This window comes from Globicephala melas, chromosome 2, assembly GCF_963455315.2.
Source record: "Globicephala melas chromosome 2, mGloMel1.2, whole genome shotgun sequence".
NCBI lineage: Eukaryota > Metazoa > Chordata > Mammalia > Artiodactyla > Delphinidae > Globicephala > Globicephala melas.
Window position 1 is genome coordinate 18,864,047 of NC_083315.2, and position 15,733 is coordinate 18,879,779.

General features: G+C 38.3%; 1 protein-coding gene across 5 annotated transcripts in view; it reads right to left on the reverse strand.

Moving 5' to 3' along the window:
• Positions 1 to 308: 308 nt before the first annotated feature.
• Positions 309 to 15,733, reverse strand: part of MASTL (microtubule associated serine/threonine kinase like) — a 32,433-nt gene continuing 17,008 nt past the window's right edge. Inside the window, exons 7-13 of one of the 5 annotated variants that reach the window (XM_060293686.1) lie at positions 13,265 to 13,437; positions 10,197 to 11,342; positions 8,988 to 9,126; positions 5,165 to 5,179; positions 3,321 to 3,434; positions 3,120 to 3,221; positions 309 to 466 (exon numbers count right to left, since the gene is read on the reverse strand). In XM_060293686.1, the coding sequence (XP_060149669.1) occupies positions 309 to 466; positions 3,120 to 3,221; positions 3,321 to 3,434; positions 5,165 to 5,179; positions 8,988 to 9,126; positions 10,197 to 11,342; positions 13,265 to 13,437 (1,847 nt within the window). Of the gene's footprint in view, positions 467 to 3,119; positions 3,222 to 3,320; positions 3,435 to 5,164; positions 5,180 to 8,987; positions 9,130 to 10,196; positions 11,343 to 13,264; positions 13,438 to 15,733 lie in introns of all 5 variants that reach the window. The other 4 variants (XM_060293685.1, XM_030836991.2, XM_030836990.2 and 1 more) reach the window with 4 other exon arrangements.

Genomic DNA, 15,733 nt, shown 5'->3' on the forward strand with positions numbered 1-15,733 from the left:
CACTCTTTCTCTAAAGTGGTCATGTTTCTAGTTTTACTAAAGCATTAATTTTCATAAAGTGCACTAACAAAATAAATAAGTTGAAAAAAGCTTTGAAGATCTATGTACAACTCTGAGATTAAGATAAATTACTGATTATGTTCTTGATAGCCTTTTAATGCTGTGGAAGCTGTAACATACATGAAAAGCTCATTGATCCGGGTAAAATAATGATTCTTCCCCCCTTAGATCAATCTAGTATTAAGGCGTATGTAATTATGCTAGCTTATTCTATAAGGCAAGTTTAGATTAAAGGGAAAATTTATGTGCTATAGGCTAAATCCAGATACTGTCAGGTGCTGGGCATTATTCCTGGCTTCAAAATAAGATGTATCAGTTTCATTGTCTGGCTGGGGTATGAAAGGCATCGTTTGATGCTGTAGATTTTCCCAGTCCACATCACTGAAGAGAGGATGATGTTTCAACTCTTAGGAAAAATATCAAACAAAGCAATATTATGACACCATTACCAAAGTCCTATTTTACAGGAATTAAAGAGAGACGGTCTCACATGTAGCTTGCCCTGGTTTACTATGTCCGTTTCACAGACATTTTAAAAACATGTCTCTTTCTTCAACCACATACTTCCCAACAGCACACAGTGTCATTCTGTATGTCACTTGGCATATGACAGGTGCCTTAACAGAAGCTTATCTTTCTCACTGCCTGCATCTTCTCTCAGAATCCCTGACTCGATAAGAGAAGACAGCCTGGCCTACTTCCTGTTCCCCGACACGGCTTCCACACCACTAATCCTAATCTTCCATGATTAATGCCCCACTTCTCATTCCAATTCCTTGCCGCCTGCTTTGATCTCTGTAATCCTCAGCATCGTCACCCTAGATTACTTCAGCAGGAAGCTCATTCTCCAGTCCCTTACTCTCTTCCCTGTGCTCCATCCTTATCCTTCCTGGTAATTTCAACATACACACTGGTGATATTTCTGACACATGCTTTCTCTTCCTGGTTCTTTGATTTCTTTGATTTCACTGACTTGCATCTCTACAACACACCAGCCGCCCAGCAGTATGGCCGCATCCAAGTCTACTGCTTCCACTTACAAAATCTCAAGTTTGCCTTCCTCTTTAACTACATTTTCCTTCTATCTAGTAAAATGAAATCTCTTTTGATCACACAGGTATTTAGCTGGGAGACATAGCCACCCCTCTCCTCAACTATTCACTTCATTAGGCAACAATAAAGACAGCAAAAAAATGAAGTGTCAATTAAGGCAGTATACAAACCAAAAAAGCAATCAAATTTAAGGAAAATATCAGAAGACGACTACACAGACAGGAAAGAATTGTTTGTCTGTATTGGGGGTAATGGGCTGGAAAATCAATATGTATATATGATGGATTTTCCATAAACTAAAAGACTGGTAGGAAAAGGGACAAAAGAGCAAAAATAATTCACATTTAGAGAATTTATTTGTCTCAACGGTTCAAGCATGTGTTACTTTAGAGTTATTTGTAGTATTAACTCGAACTGGGATATCTGGATGTGATGTGATGCTTCGTGATCATCATAACTATTTATTTAAACTGAATCTGCAAAAGAATTCTAATCTAGGTTAAGATTAACTAAATAAACAGTTGTTGAAACAACTGTTTCTTAACTGAAGAATACCCCTATCTGCTTCACTAGGTAAACTGTTCATTTAACTAATGAACAAAAATTTGAGGTCACTGGTAAGAATGTACTGAGCAAGTTACAGAGCATTATAGCCATTTTCTAAACAACAGTTTCCCAACTTTGTTACAGTTGACCTTTGGGACCAGATAATTCTTTGTAGTAGGGACTGTCCTGTGCACTGTAGGATGCTGAGCAGAATCCCTGGCCTCTACCTACTAGATGCCCCCAACTGTTGTGACAACCAAAAAATGTCTGCAGACAACGCCAAATGTCCTTTGGGGAGCAAAATCATCAGCAGTGGAGAAGGCTGTTCTAAAGCAATCTTTATTTTTATTATTTTAATTTTTTATTTTATTATTATTATTTTTTGGCCGTACCTTGCAGCCAAAATAAAAATAAAAATAAAACTGAAAAAAAAAAATAAAACTGTATGATGTTTTTGTCATATTAGTTCCTTAGTTCCCTGACCAGGGATCGAGCCTGTGTCCCCTGCAGTGGAAGCTTGGAGTCTTAACCACTGGACCACCAGGCAAGTCCCCTAAAGCAATTTTTAGAGCTTGGTTTTCAAATGTCTGCATTCTCACTTTACATAAGTTTTTGCTCAGATTCTACTCTTCAGGTCTTCCTGACCACCCCATCTAAAATATAAATCTCTTGCCTTCACTTTGTACCCTCTCACTTTGCTTTCTCTCTTCATGTACTTACCACTAGATGGCGTTATGTTATGACTGTTTGTTTACTTCCTGTCTTTCCACTAGAATGTAAGTTCTAGAACTTAAGCACAGAGATGTGTCTGGTTCATCCCTAGGATACCTCCAGTGCCTGAAACGAAAACACTGCCTAGCACCTAGAAGTCACTCTATAGGATTTGTTAAATAAATAAACTGTTGACCTCATTGGAGGGAACACCTAGAAGCTGATGTGAATGACATTATTACTAAAGTCCATTTAGTAATATACCCTACTTCACATGGAAATGCATTCTGAGACACAGTGCTTAGTTGTCTCTATATATACATTGTGACAAAAAGGATTTTAAGGCAGCTGCTAATGAGATTTTGAAAATTGGGTTTTTAAATTAATTGGAGTTTCCTGCACTGGAAAGAACCTTTGAATGGGCCACAATGCACCAATTTTGTCTTTTTGAGGCAACCTGGCTATGAAGAATGCAACAGGGAGTCAAAGTCCATAAAAATATTTGATAATCAATAATGATACCAGGGACTTCCCTGGTGGCACAGTGATTAAGAATCCACCTGCCAATGCAAGGGACATGGGTTCGATCCCTGGTCCGGGAAGATCCCACATGCCACGGTGCAACTAACTCCGTGCACCACAACTACTGAGCCTGTGCTCTAGAGCCCACGAGCCACAACTACTGAGCTAAATCAGTAGTCTGGCTCAACAAATCAAGGGTAAAAGAGTTAACTAACACAAAACCTTACCTTTCATTCCAGCTCTCTTTGTATCATCAATGGTTAAGAGTATTTCTACAGCACTTTGAGCATTATCAGATAACTTTTCTTCACCTTCAGGCCAAGGGATATCTATAAATACAAATAAACTTGTTAATCATTGCTCAAGACAATAATACACAGAGATAAATGAGATAAATCAATCTATCTTAATAGGAGAAAAAGAATCACCTCTTTTCAGAATATTCTGGAATACTTGCTGGGGTGTTTCATCGTTGAAAGGGGGAATTCCTGTTAGAAACTCAAACAAGCAAACTCCAAGTGCCCACCAGTCTACTGCAGGACCTGGAATTTAAGAGGAAGCAGCTGAACTTGCAAGCATTTTCTATAAATGTTTGATCAACTAAAACATTAACTGTGGATATTTGGGCACAATGAAGACCCAAAGGCTCGTTTCCTTAAGGCTTTCTTCTGGCTTCCAAACGTGCAAAGACCCAAATTACCTTCCTTTAGGCAATGTGGTAATTACTTTCTTGGAAAATACTGGGCTCCATAAGATGATATGGAAAAACCCAAACGAACTTTTTGGCCAGCCCAACAGACGTTTAGATTAGCAATTAACATGGCTAGTTAAAAAAAAGTTTAAAAAGTTATTAATAACCTCTGATATTCTGGATACTTATTTGTGCTAAATCCTAAAACACAACCAAGGAATGCATTTAATCTAAAAATTATTCTCTAAAAGAGTATTTCTTAATTTCAAAACAGGAAACAATAACATTCAGATGATTCTATAGCCCACTCGTTTCACAAAGGAATGAGATGAGGTAGTAATATTAATGCAAACTGGAGGATAACCTGCTAACTAGGGAAAGCCTTACCTACAGAGGGTTTTTTTGTTTTGTTTTGTTTTTGCCACACACACCATGTGGGATCTTAGTACCCCAACCTGGGATCAAACCCGTGCCCCCTGCAGTGGAAGCACAGAGTCTTAACCACTGGACTGTCAGGAAAGTCCCCTTACAGAAGGTTTTAATGTGGCTTTATTCCTTTTAAGAACATAGAGGGACAAATTAGTTTAACAAAAAATACTCATTCAAACTATTGCTTGAGGAGGTAATTAGAAGATAAGTCTTAATAAATGGGTAAAACTGATTTCTTTTTTTAAAAATTTTTATTGGTGTATAGTTGCTTTACAATATTGTGTTAGTTTATACTGTACAGCTAAGTAAATCAGCTATACATATACATATATCCCCTCTTTTTTGGATTTCCTTCTCATAGGCGTTCCCTGTGCTTTACAGTAGGTTCTCATTAATTATCTACTTTATACATAGTATCAGTAGTGTATATATGTCAATCCTAATCTCCCAATTCATCCCACGCCCAGGTAAAACTGATTTCTAAATAAAATCTTCATTGGAAGTATCATTTGTATACAAAGACATTTTAGACAATTATTTTAAACATGACCTTATAATCTGGTTTATACGCCTGTTTAGATACATCTATGAACAAAATTTCCTAAGCAAAGGTTAATTTCAGTCCAAAAATGATTAACTTCAATATAATTTTAGAATTGAGACTCTAGTCTAGAACTAAATTTGCCTGAAAATTACTCTTTAAAATCAATTTCACAAGACAACCCTCAGAATGGGAGAAAATATTTGCAAATGAAGCAACTGACAAAGGATTAATCTCCAAAATTTACAAGCAGCTCATGCAGCTCAATATCAAAAAAAACAAACAACCCAATCCAAAAATGGGCAGAAGACCTAAACAGACATTTCTCCAAAGAAGATATACAGATTGCCACGGACACATGAAAGAATGCTCAACATCATTAATCATTAGAGAAATGCAAATCAAAACTACAATGAGGTATCACCTCACACCAGTCAGAATGGCCATCATCAAAAAATCTACAAACAATAAATGCTGGAGAGGGTGTGGAGAAAAGGGAACCCTCTTGCACAGTTGGTGGGAATGTAAATTGATACAGCCACTATAGAGAACAGTATGGAGGTTCCTTAAAAAACTAAAAATAGAACTACCTTATGACCCAGCAATCCCACTACTGGGCATATACCCTGAGAAAACCATAATTCAAAAGGAGTCATGCAGGGGGCTTCCCGGGTGGCGCAGTGGTTGAGAGTCCGCCTGCCGATGCAGGGGATGCGGGTTTGTGCCCCGGTCCGGGAAGACCCCACAAGCCGCGGAGCGGCTGGGCCCGTGAGCCATGGCCGCTGAGCCTGTGCTCTGCAACAGGAGAGGCCACAACATTACAATAGCCAGGAAATGGAAGCAACCTAAGTGTCCATCGACAGATGAATGGATAAAGAAGATGAGGCACATATATACAATGGAATATTACTCAGCTATAAAAAGAAATGAAATTGAGTTATTTGTAGTGAGGTGGATGGACCTAGAGTCTATCATACAGAGAGAAGTAAGTCAAGAGAAAAACAAATACCGTATGCTAACACATATATATGGAATCTAAAAAGAAAGAAAATGGTTATGAAGAACCTAGGGTAGGGGCAGGACGGGAATAAAGACGCAGACCTACTAGGGAATGGACTTGAGGACACGGGGAGGGGGAAGGGTAAGCTGGGACAAAATGAGAGAGTGGCATGGACATATATACACTACCAAATGTAAAATAGATAGCTAGTGGGAAGCAGCCCCATAGCACAGGGAGATCAGCTCGGTGCTTTGTGACCACCTGGAGGGGTGGGTTAGGGAGGGTGGGAGCGAGACGCAAGAGGGAAGAGATATGGGGATATATGTGTATGTATAGCTGATTCACTTTTGTTATAAAGCAGAAACTAATACACCATTGTAAAGCAATTATACTCCAATAAAGATGTTAAAAAAATCAATTTCACAAAATTCATTACTGTGGTTAAGCAACTACCACCATTTCATTTTAAAACAAGTAGGAAAAAAAAAAAACAAGTAGGAAAGCATCATGGAATATGCCATTAGAAAAAATAATCACATGCATTTAGAGTGCCTTTTCATCTGCAAGCCACGTAATCCCATCTTCCCTAAGGAACACAAGGTCAAACAGTCTCTAGGCTTCTATTTCTATAGTAATCACTATAAAGACATACAAAACACCTCGGTTAGTAGGCTTTTAAGCAGCACTGAGAAAGAATTATTCCAACAGCTCAGATAATATAACCAAATAATAGAAAAGTAGGGGGAAATCAGGAAAAAACGTGCATTTTAATTTATTTTACTTAGGTTAGAAATTAGGACCCTTTTCCCAGCTCAGCCAAAAATGTACTTATGTCATGTCAAAACATACATGATTTCTCCATGGATATGTCATACATACCCATATAATTGAGTCAAAGTCTAATAAGATCATGTATTGTGATAAATCATATTATCAATTATAAAATAAATCAATTATAATATATATCATTAGCCAGAGATATAGAATAAAGTTGTTTTATACTACTGGCTTTCTAATTTAAAACCCGCTTCTTTAATTTGTAAATTGATACTGTTAATTCCTTTCTATTTTCTAATAATAATAGAATTGAATATTTTAGAAAATTCAAGCCCTTTTGTAGCCACTAATATTAATATTTTTATCAAGCCTATTTCTTCAGTTGCAATAGAAAAAGCTATATCCACACTCTCTGCTACCTTTAAAAGTTATAAAAAAATGCCACATGCCTACATTTGTTTTCACAGAGAAGAGCAATTTCTCTGGATGTCTTCCTGCTCAGAAGACAGAAGACAGTTCATAAATGAGCTGAAATGAAAAAAAATTTTATATGCAATGTGATCTAGTTAGACTTTGTTCAGTTAAATGTGCTTTGCCATGTTCCTGTATGGAGAAATTTACTCACTCAAAGTCAGAGATCCTGCATGTAAGAAAACAGGAGTTAGGTACATTGTCTTAAAGTTATGAGTTCATTCTCACATCATTCATTGAATTAGAAGCCAGGTATTGTGCCAGATATAAGAGATACAAAGATGAGGAGGACAGCTTTCCCCAAGGAGAAAACACCCTACTCTGGGAGAGACAATACAGGTAATTTTAACACAATTTTAAGAGAGCTGAAACAAACATATGCACAAGAAGCTGTGGAAACTCAGGCCAGGGTCCCTAAGTCCCCTTGGCTGAGGGGAAGACATGGAGGGCATCAGAGGTCTCAGTAGGATGTTTGGAATTAGAAAACTAAAGAGCCCAAGTGAGTGTTTCTGGGGCCTGGGATTCCAGGGAAGAGGTTAGAGAGCAGGGAATTGTTTTTTAAAATTATAAATTGCTGTCTATTATTTATTTTAAACTCTATGTATCAAATTACTTTTATAGAAAATAAAAATTTTAGAATATTTCACTAGCTAGCTAAGATAACTAACTACATGTCCCACTAAAAGAGTGGCAAGATCTTATCAAGTAAATCTTTACATTTGAGGTTTACTTTCATATTGTATCCTAAGTTGGAGAAAATGTAAAATTATAATATAGGAAATGAGCTGGCAAATCTGTGACTTAGCAAAAAGGACAAAGTACCAAAACTAGTTAAGTGCCCAGAGGAACTTAGATGCTTTGGCGGATAAAGAGAGGGGAATATTAAACGTGTCTGCTTTCAACATTGTAGAGATTATTGACAAGGGTGAGTGAGGGCTGCCAAGGAGCTCTCCTGGAGGGCTATGCACAAGGAGAACTCAGACTCTAGATACAGCAGTGAATAATTAGTTCTCCATAACTGATCAAGGGATGCTTTATGGAAGAGGTGACATTTGAACTGATGAGCAGATGAGAAGAAATTTGACAGGGAGGTGACTGGGGACTGGCTTTTCTAAACTAAGGGAAAACAAAACAAAACAGGACTTCCTTGGCGGTCCAGTGGTTAGGACCCTGCGCTTCGACTGCAGAGGGCATGGGTTCAATCCCTGGTCGGGGAACCAAGACCCCACATGTCACACGGCGCGGCCAAAAAAAGAAAAAACCCTACTAAGGCAAAACAGTTGTGCAAAATAAGGAAAATGTGAAAATAAATGTGTCTAAGTAAAATGGGAGGATAAGGTCTATAAAGAGACTAACTGAGAGACGAGTCTAGCATGAGAGCTCAGAGCCTCGAATCAGTGATCTGGCTTTCTTTTTGCAGGTAGGAAGGAGCCACCAAGCCAAACACCTCCTCTGTTTCAAGGAGAAGAGTAGCATGAACTCTATTATGCTTTAAAAGGGAAAGTCTGGTGGCAGTGATAGCAAAAAAGAGAATGAAGTTGAGGAGATCAAAGAGAAAGTTATTAAATGAAGGAAAGGGAAAGATGAGGTTCTTACATGGAATAGTGGCAGAGATGAAAAAGTGAGGAGACACACTGCAGAGATGTAATTCATCGGATTTAAATGCCTGAAGGTAGGGACAATGTTTGTGTCACCATGAAGATGGTGAACAGAGAGATGGAACAGAGGAAGAGCAAGCTAGAGGACAAGTCGAGCTCTGATACATAGCAACTGAATGACAGTAGAATACAGAATAGGCACTTTGGCCACGTGTCTGCTGCCTAGAGAAAGTCAGGATTAGAGACAGATTTTTTTTTGGCCTCGTGGCATGCGGGATCTTAGTGTAGGCCCAACTGTCTATTCCTGAACCCAAACTAAAATAGACCTGGGGAGACATTTAGAACAAAGACAGTAGAGGGGGTGGAAGGCGGGACTTCTCTGGATCATTGAGACTAAACCAGCAGGCCAAGAACAAATGGCTGCATGTCTTCTTTCCTATAATAAAGGGCCATATATGTGAGAAAAGAGCATTGCACGAGTTCATTTTCTTTTACCTTATGCAATCTAAGTACTAAAGAAATTTAAAACAATTTATCTCAGAAGAAAACATAGTGATACTTCAAAAACGCAAGATGTGCATGCCTTACCGTGGGCCCTGCCTAACAGCAGCTCTGGTGCGAGGTAGTCTGGAGTTCCCAGAATTCGCCCACCATCCACGGGGGCCGCCCCTCTTCTCACACTCTTTGGAGTTCGGTATGGAGTTCCTGACTTGACCTGATCTGGGGTCTGCTAATTTCAAAAGAGTTTAAGACACAATAAATATCTTAATTCCTTTTACAGTGAACAGAAATGCTAGAACAAAAGAAAAGCTAGGCTGCTGGACATAAAAGATACACTCAAATACTTGATCAGTTTTGAAAATGGCCTTGTAACTAATTATAATTATGAAAAGTCCTATTGTAAAAAGCCCCAATTATAATAATGAAATTCAATAGCTTAGATAACACCAATTATTTCAGTAAGAGCTGGAAATGCAAGAAACAATGAAAAAATCCACAGGAAAAAATTCTTGATAGGATGGATCAATACAAGCTTGAGGGCAGTCACAGAGGGAGGCTGTGGCTGACAAATGAGTGAATTACTAAGACAATGCATACAACAGAACTACACATAAATAACCTCTCGCGCTAACTGACATTTATGGTTTTAAGGTATTTTGTTGTCTCACAAGGACTCTGTGGGACCAGCAGGACAGGTGTCATTATATTTTACAGACAAACGGCAGACAGAGGCTCTGAAGATAAGGACTTCTAAGTCACTCAGTAAGTTCTAAATAGAAAACTCAAGTCTTGTAACCCTACAGTCGAGGTTTACATTTTCTGTATTATGATGTCTCTCTGAAGGAAGGAAAAAATGAAACTTTGGGTTTAAAAAGATAAAGGTTTAGGAAAAAAAAAAGATTTGAAATATCTATTTTTCAACTTCCTTCTGTAAAGGAAAGAGATCATCTAAATATGTCCTTAAAAGGCAGTAAGGTAGATGGACTTTAATTTTGCATCTCAGAGTTGCCGTGATCAAGTGAAAATATGTGATTGTAAATATGTAAACGTGATATGTAAATATGTGAAAGTATACAGAACAGTACAAATGAAGGAGGCATTGCAGTTAAGAATGATAAACACTGCTACCTGCTTTACCTTTCTGTACTAAAACCTCCAAGGAGCCATAGATTCCCAACAAGCAAAACAAAACTATATGATTAATATTATATAGTCTAGCTGACAGGCAAGTGTCTGGCCTTAATAGTTTATTTTTCTAAAATCTAAAGGACAGAACATTAGCAAGTGATCACATACCTGATATGGCATGTAGGATCTTTCTTTTTGAGTAGGGGTTATAGCCATGGGATATGAACCACTACAGGCACATGAAATATCCATCATATCTAAAGAAGTAATGCTCATTTTGGATGGTTCTGAGCTATTGGATGCATTAATATGACTGTTAAAACTCCGAAAAGCCACAGCATTTCTTTTAGAGGTTAATGTTTTCAACGCCTCCAAAGAAGGAGCTAACATTTTTCGGTTGCTGTCCTGGACGGCAGGACTCTCATCACCTCTCGGCAAGGTGCTTTCTTGGCAGCTGGGGGATGCAGAAAGTAGGTCTTCAATATTTGATTCTTCCAAAGAGGATTCTTTGATGCTTTTATCTGGATCTAAGGACTGCCTTCCTAATGGACTTTCCATGATGGAAATTCCAGGAAAAGATGAATCAGAGTCCATGCAAATACTTTTAGGAGTTCTATCATCATCGGAACACAGGAAACTAGAACTTAAGTAGTCTTTCTTACTATTCTTGTCACAGTCGTCATCCAGTTCACACATAAGGTTTTTTGCTATCATTGGGACAGGTGATTTTTCTGGGGTTTGTTGCTTATCAATGAAAGAATTGCCCACGTTCTCCTTATTAGCACCGTCATTTTGCTGATCTCTGTATACCGACAGCTTAAGGTCCTGGACTTCAGCTGTTAAGCCTGTCCTTTGATTGACATAACCATCTCTCATTTCATTACTACTCTTATACTCGATACAATTTTTTTTATTCTGTATAATTTCCTGACAAGGACTGGAGTCAACTAACTCAAAACTTCTTTTACAACTTCTTTTCCCAAGGTGTTCTTCAGTCACCCCACTGGAATCCACAGCACATTGATGTGACTGATGGTAACCAGACTGGCTTGTGTCAGCAGCCAGATGAATATTATTTACATCCAGTTCTCTTGCTTCCCAAGAAACTTCCCCAGAAGAACATTTTTCAGCAAGGTTTCCACACGAGTTTCCAGTGGCAGGATCGGCACTGCTGTTATGAATGGGAGAAACGGCTAACTCACGATCCCTTTTATTGAAACTTTTGGTCTCCATGGCATTTGTAGATTTTGTACCTAAAGGCTTTTCGACTGTATTCCAACTCATCATTGTAGAGCCCACTGTGTTGTCACTTTCCTAAGAGGGAGGAAAAAACGGTTAAAAAAATTATGTAAAGCTGAGAATCTTTAACCTTTTAAACCTCTGCCCACTTAAGTGGGATAACTGACCCCATAAGCTACGATGGGTAGCTCTTTCCACATTCCTGTGGAAAAACAGAACAATGATAATGGAGAATTAGAAAGCAATGTAAACAATTATAGTATACATTTATATACATTATTTTGAGTGAAACACTGGTATAAAATTTAAACCAACTATTCTATAATATGTATTTGATGGTGTATTACATGTTATTTAAATAGGACAAATTAATAGGAATATATTCAAGCAAAACTGAGGGTAAGGCTACATTATGTATATATCTGCTGTGCAAAAGGGATGACTGTTTTGTACTTCAATCACAGGGCATGAAATACAGTTAATGGAAAATTACAGTCTAAAAATATAGTTAATGTAAACACGTATCACTTCATACAAGTATAATAAAACCAAGCTGACAAGATGAAGCTAAACTAACGGCAATTTGTAATTAAAAACCCAAAATAACAGGAGTTAATATCCATTGTCAACAATATAAACTGATGATGCGTTGATAACAAAGTGCTTTTCCTGAAGACTGTTTGAGTTCCAATTCGGCAGGTGCCCTTGTGTGATCAGAATTTTGGACATAATCTTGCAAACTGGCATATGGTAATCAGGATTTTTACAAGATTACTCAGTTAGAGTGAATCTTCAATAAACCCTAATAGTGCATATTTTTGATATGTGAAGAATCGAACTTTATTAACTTACTTAGTAATAGTAAGGAGCAGTTAGTCATGAACAAAAAGACAATTCCTAAAGTACAACTCACTGCTCTGGAAGCACAGAAAATGATGCATTTGGGGATCAGCAAGTTTATCAGCGGTCCCCTGTGGTCCATTGTCACTCCTCTGACCTAACTTGAGAGGCTCTACTGTAACCCAATCATTGCATTCCTTAGGGATGCAGCCGAGGGAGGAAGAAGGTTAAGCTATGTATAGTTTGAAATATTATATAACATGCTTTCTTGAAGAGAAAAGAGGTAAAATAATAGAATGGAAATCTGGCTTTTCCTGAAGCATTTATTACCTAGAGGGCAATCAATGAGAGAAGGAAAAAAGATTGAGAAACCCTGCCTTAACTAAAAAATAATGTGACCTTACTCCTAAAATACACATATCCAACAATAATGAAGAAAATCATGCTACTGAGAATAAGGAGCAAACACAGTCCAATTTATTTTATCAAATGGAAGGTTTACTCTTTGTGTATTAACATTATTCTAAGCTAACATTATTTTGTCAGCATTCTATAAAGGAAACTTTATTGTATTTTAGTTCCCCTCAGCTTTAATAGCTTAAAAAAGCCCAAAACAGAATATATAAATTAAGTAAGATAACTTGCAGCAAATTTATTCATTTGGTAAGCAATCTCCTTAGAATAGATACTTTCAAAGACACACCTACATTACCTTTGTGGTCTAAAAGTTATTTCTGATCCAAAAGAGTTACCATTCCATTAAATGAGAAACTGGCAGAAAACAGTAAAGAAGGAGGTAGTATAAGTTTAAAATAAGACAGGTTAAAAAACCTCAACAATCTAAGGTCTGTGTCAGGGTAGGGAATTAAAAAAAAGAAGTCCATCCAGATGCCTAGAAGCCAAACATTTACTATTAATATACTGCAAAAATAAAAAAAATTGGAATCTCATATACTGAGCAAAACTAATTTCACATTTGAATGAGAAATATTTCAAGAGAATTTGACAGAATATATAGGAAAAATGAAGAATACCTTGATTGCCATTCATGTAACCATTTCATTTCCTTACAGAATTTGTATGAAATGGTACATAGCGTTTCTATCATTAATTTGACACACATAGTTGGTTTTGGGTAAGGTGAATGTCACTCTGACCTGGCAATCCTTTTCCCATCTGGGACTGCTGTGGCACTCGGATTCCACACTGGACATGAAGGTGTGGGATTGACTGCTGGTGCTGGATGTCGCCAGCCTTTTCCTAGACTGGAGGAGATGGGAAGTTAGACACTTCACAGGCATCCCAGGGTGGGAGGCAACGGTTTCAAGACCTGTGGGGAAGAGAAAACATTGAAGTTTATGTCACATCTTTCCTACTTTCCCGCTGATCCCGAATCTTTACAGATAATTAGAAAAAGTATTAAGTATTTCATATCAGAACTATTTCCATGTAAACATTATTTCATCCATAATGATGGCTTTGGGTGGTTTTGGCCTACAAGTACTGTTCTGAAAGTTAAAAAACAAAGCAAAACTCTCAATATTCATAAAGTAGAAATCAGGACAAGGGAGCGAACATAATTAGGAGGAAATCCATTTTGAATAACCATTATCCAACTTGAAACTTTTCTTGATGAAGGACCATTATTTTTTTTTTTTTTTTTTTGCAGTACGCAGGCCTCTCCCTGCTGTGGCCTCTCCCGTTGTAGAGCACAGGCTCTGGACGCTCAGGCTCAGCGGCCATGGCTCACGGGCCCAGCCGCTCCGCGGCATGTGGGATCTTCCCGGACCGGGGCACGAACCCATGTCTCCTGCATCAGCAGGCGGACTCTCAACCACTGCGCCACCAGGGAAGCCCAGAAGGACCATTATTGATGTGCTATATCCAGGTGTGCTAGGAGGCTGGAATGGGACTACGTTTACTCGATTCAATTTGTATTTAATTAAAACTGTGGCTTTATTTTAATGTTGAGGTTTACATGCTTACAAGTGTGGAATTATATACATCCATAGAGACTTTTTTACACTACTGGGTAAAACAAATAATAGTGATTTGTCTAGGAGTGAGCCAGTGCAAGAAAGCAGCACCATCTAAATGATACAGGTTCCTGTATCTTATATACAAATAATGATGCTAAAAATTGTTGCTCTGGGACTTCCCTGGTGGCACAGTGGTTAAGAATCTGCCTGCCAATGCAGGGGACACGGGTTCGAGCCCTGGTCTGGGAAGATCCCACATGCCGCAGAGCAACTAAGCCTGTGCACCACAACTACTGAGCCCACGTGCCGCAACTACTGAAGCCCACACGCCTAGAGCCTGTGCTCTGCAGCAAGAGAAGCCACCGCAATGAGAAGCCCGCGCACCACAACGAAGAGTAGCCCCCACTCGCCGCAACTAGAGAAAGACCGCGCGCAGCAATGAAGACCTGATGCAGCTAAAAAAAATAATAAATTTAAAAAAATAAAAAAATAAAAATTGTTGCTCCTGAACTTAAAATGAGACACAATAGATAATCATGCTTTTACTAAAGATCACAATACATGCATATAAAGATTTGATATGTATATCTTGTTTTCTCTTTCCTGAAAAGGGTGAACATGACTTTAATCCCAAGTAAATTCTTAGTTTACTATAGTTTTTTTGATCTAATAAACCTTAGAATTTTGAAACTGGAAGGAGATTTGAAAGTCCGTCTAAAACAACTTTCTCTTTGGCACATAAATCCTCTCAATGGGATTCCTGAGACTCACTGGACACTGACCTTGACAGCTGAGTAAACTGCTCAGCTGCTTTTCCCCAGCAACATGGGAACTTGTATCTGATCTAATGCGTCTGCACACTGTATATTTGCTACTGAGCTCCTTCTGGATCACCGATACGATCAGACCATTCCCTGCTTTGAAACTTTTGGTGGCTTCCCTTTTTCTACAGCTTACATTCCAGGCTCTCTGTAACAACACTGATCCTTCCCCATGTACCTTCCCCATCTACCTGCTAAACTTCCTTTTTCTTTGCACGTGCTTCCCATTCTCACATGTTGTCCTGTTGTCTAAAGATAGAAGATAACTTCCATGTGTCCATGCCTTTGCTCATGCCTCTATCTGAAATGCCCTTTTCCAATATACTTGGAGCTATTAAGATCCTATTTCTATTTTTAGGTCCTGCTTGGTTGTTCCTATATCTTTATTTAGAACCATTCTTGGTTTTTCCAGTTAGCAATGATCACTTTTTGTGTTGGATCACAGTATTCTTCCTATGGCATTTATTTTATAGGACTGTTATTATTATCCCTTTATACCTACAATCACCACAAAATTACAGGTTCTCCGGAGGCAAGGACCTCTCGTATTCATCTTCATATTCACTCATGTGACCAGCACAGTGCCTACCACAGTCTGATCAGATTAAAAAATGGCTGAGGGAGATGCAATCATTTCCCTTAAGAACAAGGCTATAAATCACATCTGCATATCCTATATTTTAACAGTTTTCTGTTTGTTTTTTTTTTCCCAGCCACACCACACGGCTTGCAGGATCTTAATTCCCTGACCAGGGATTGAGCCCGGGCCACAGCAGTGAAAGTGCCAAGTCCTAACCAGAACCACCAGGGAACTCCCTAACAGTTT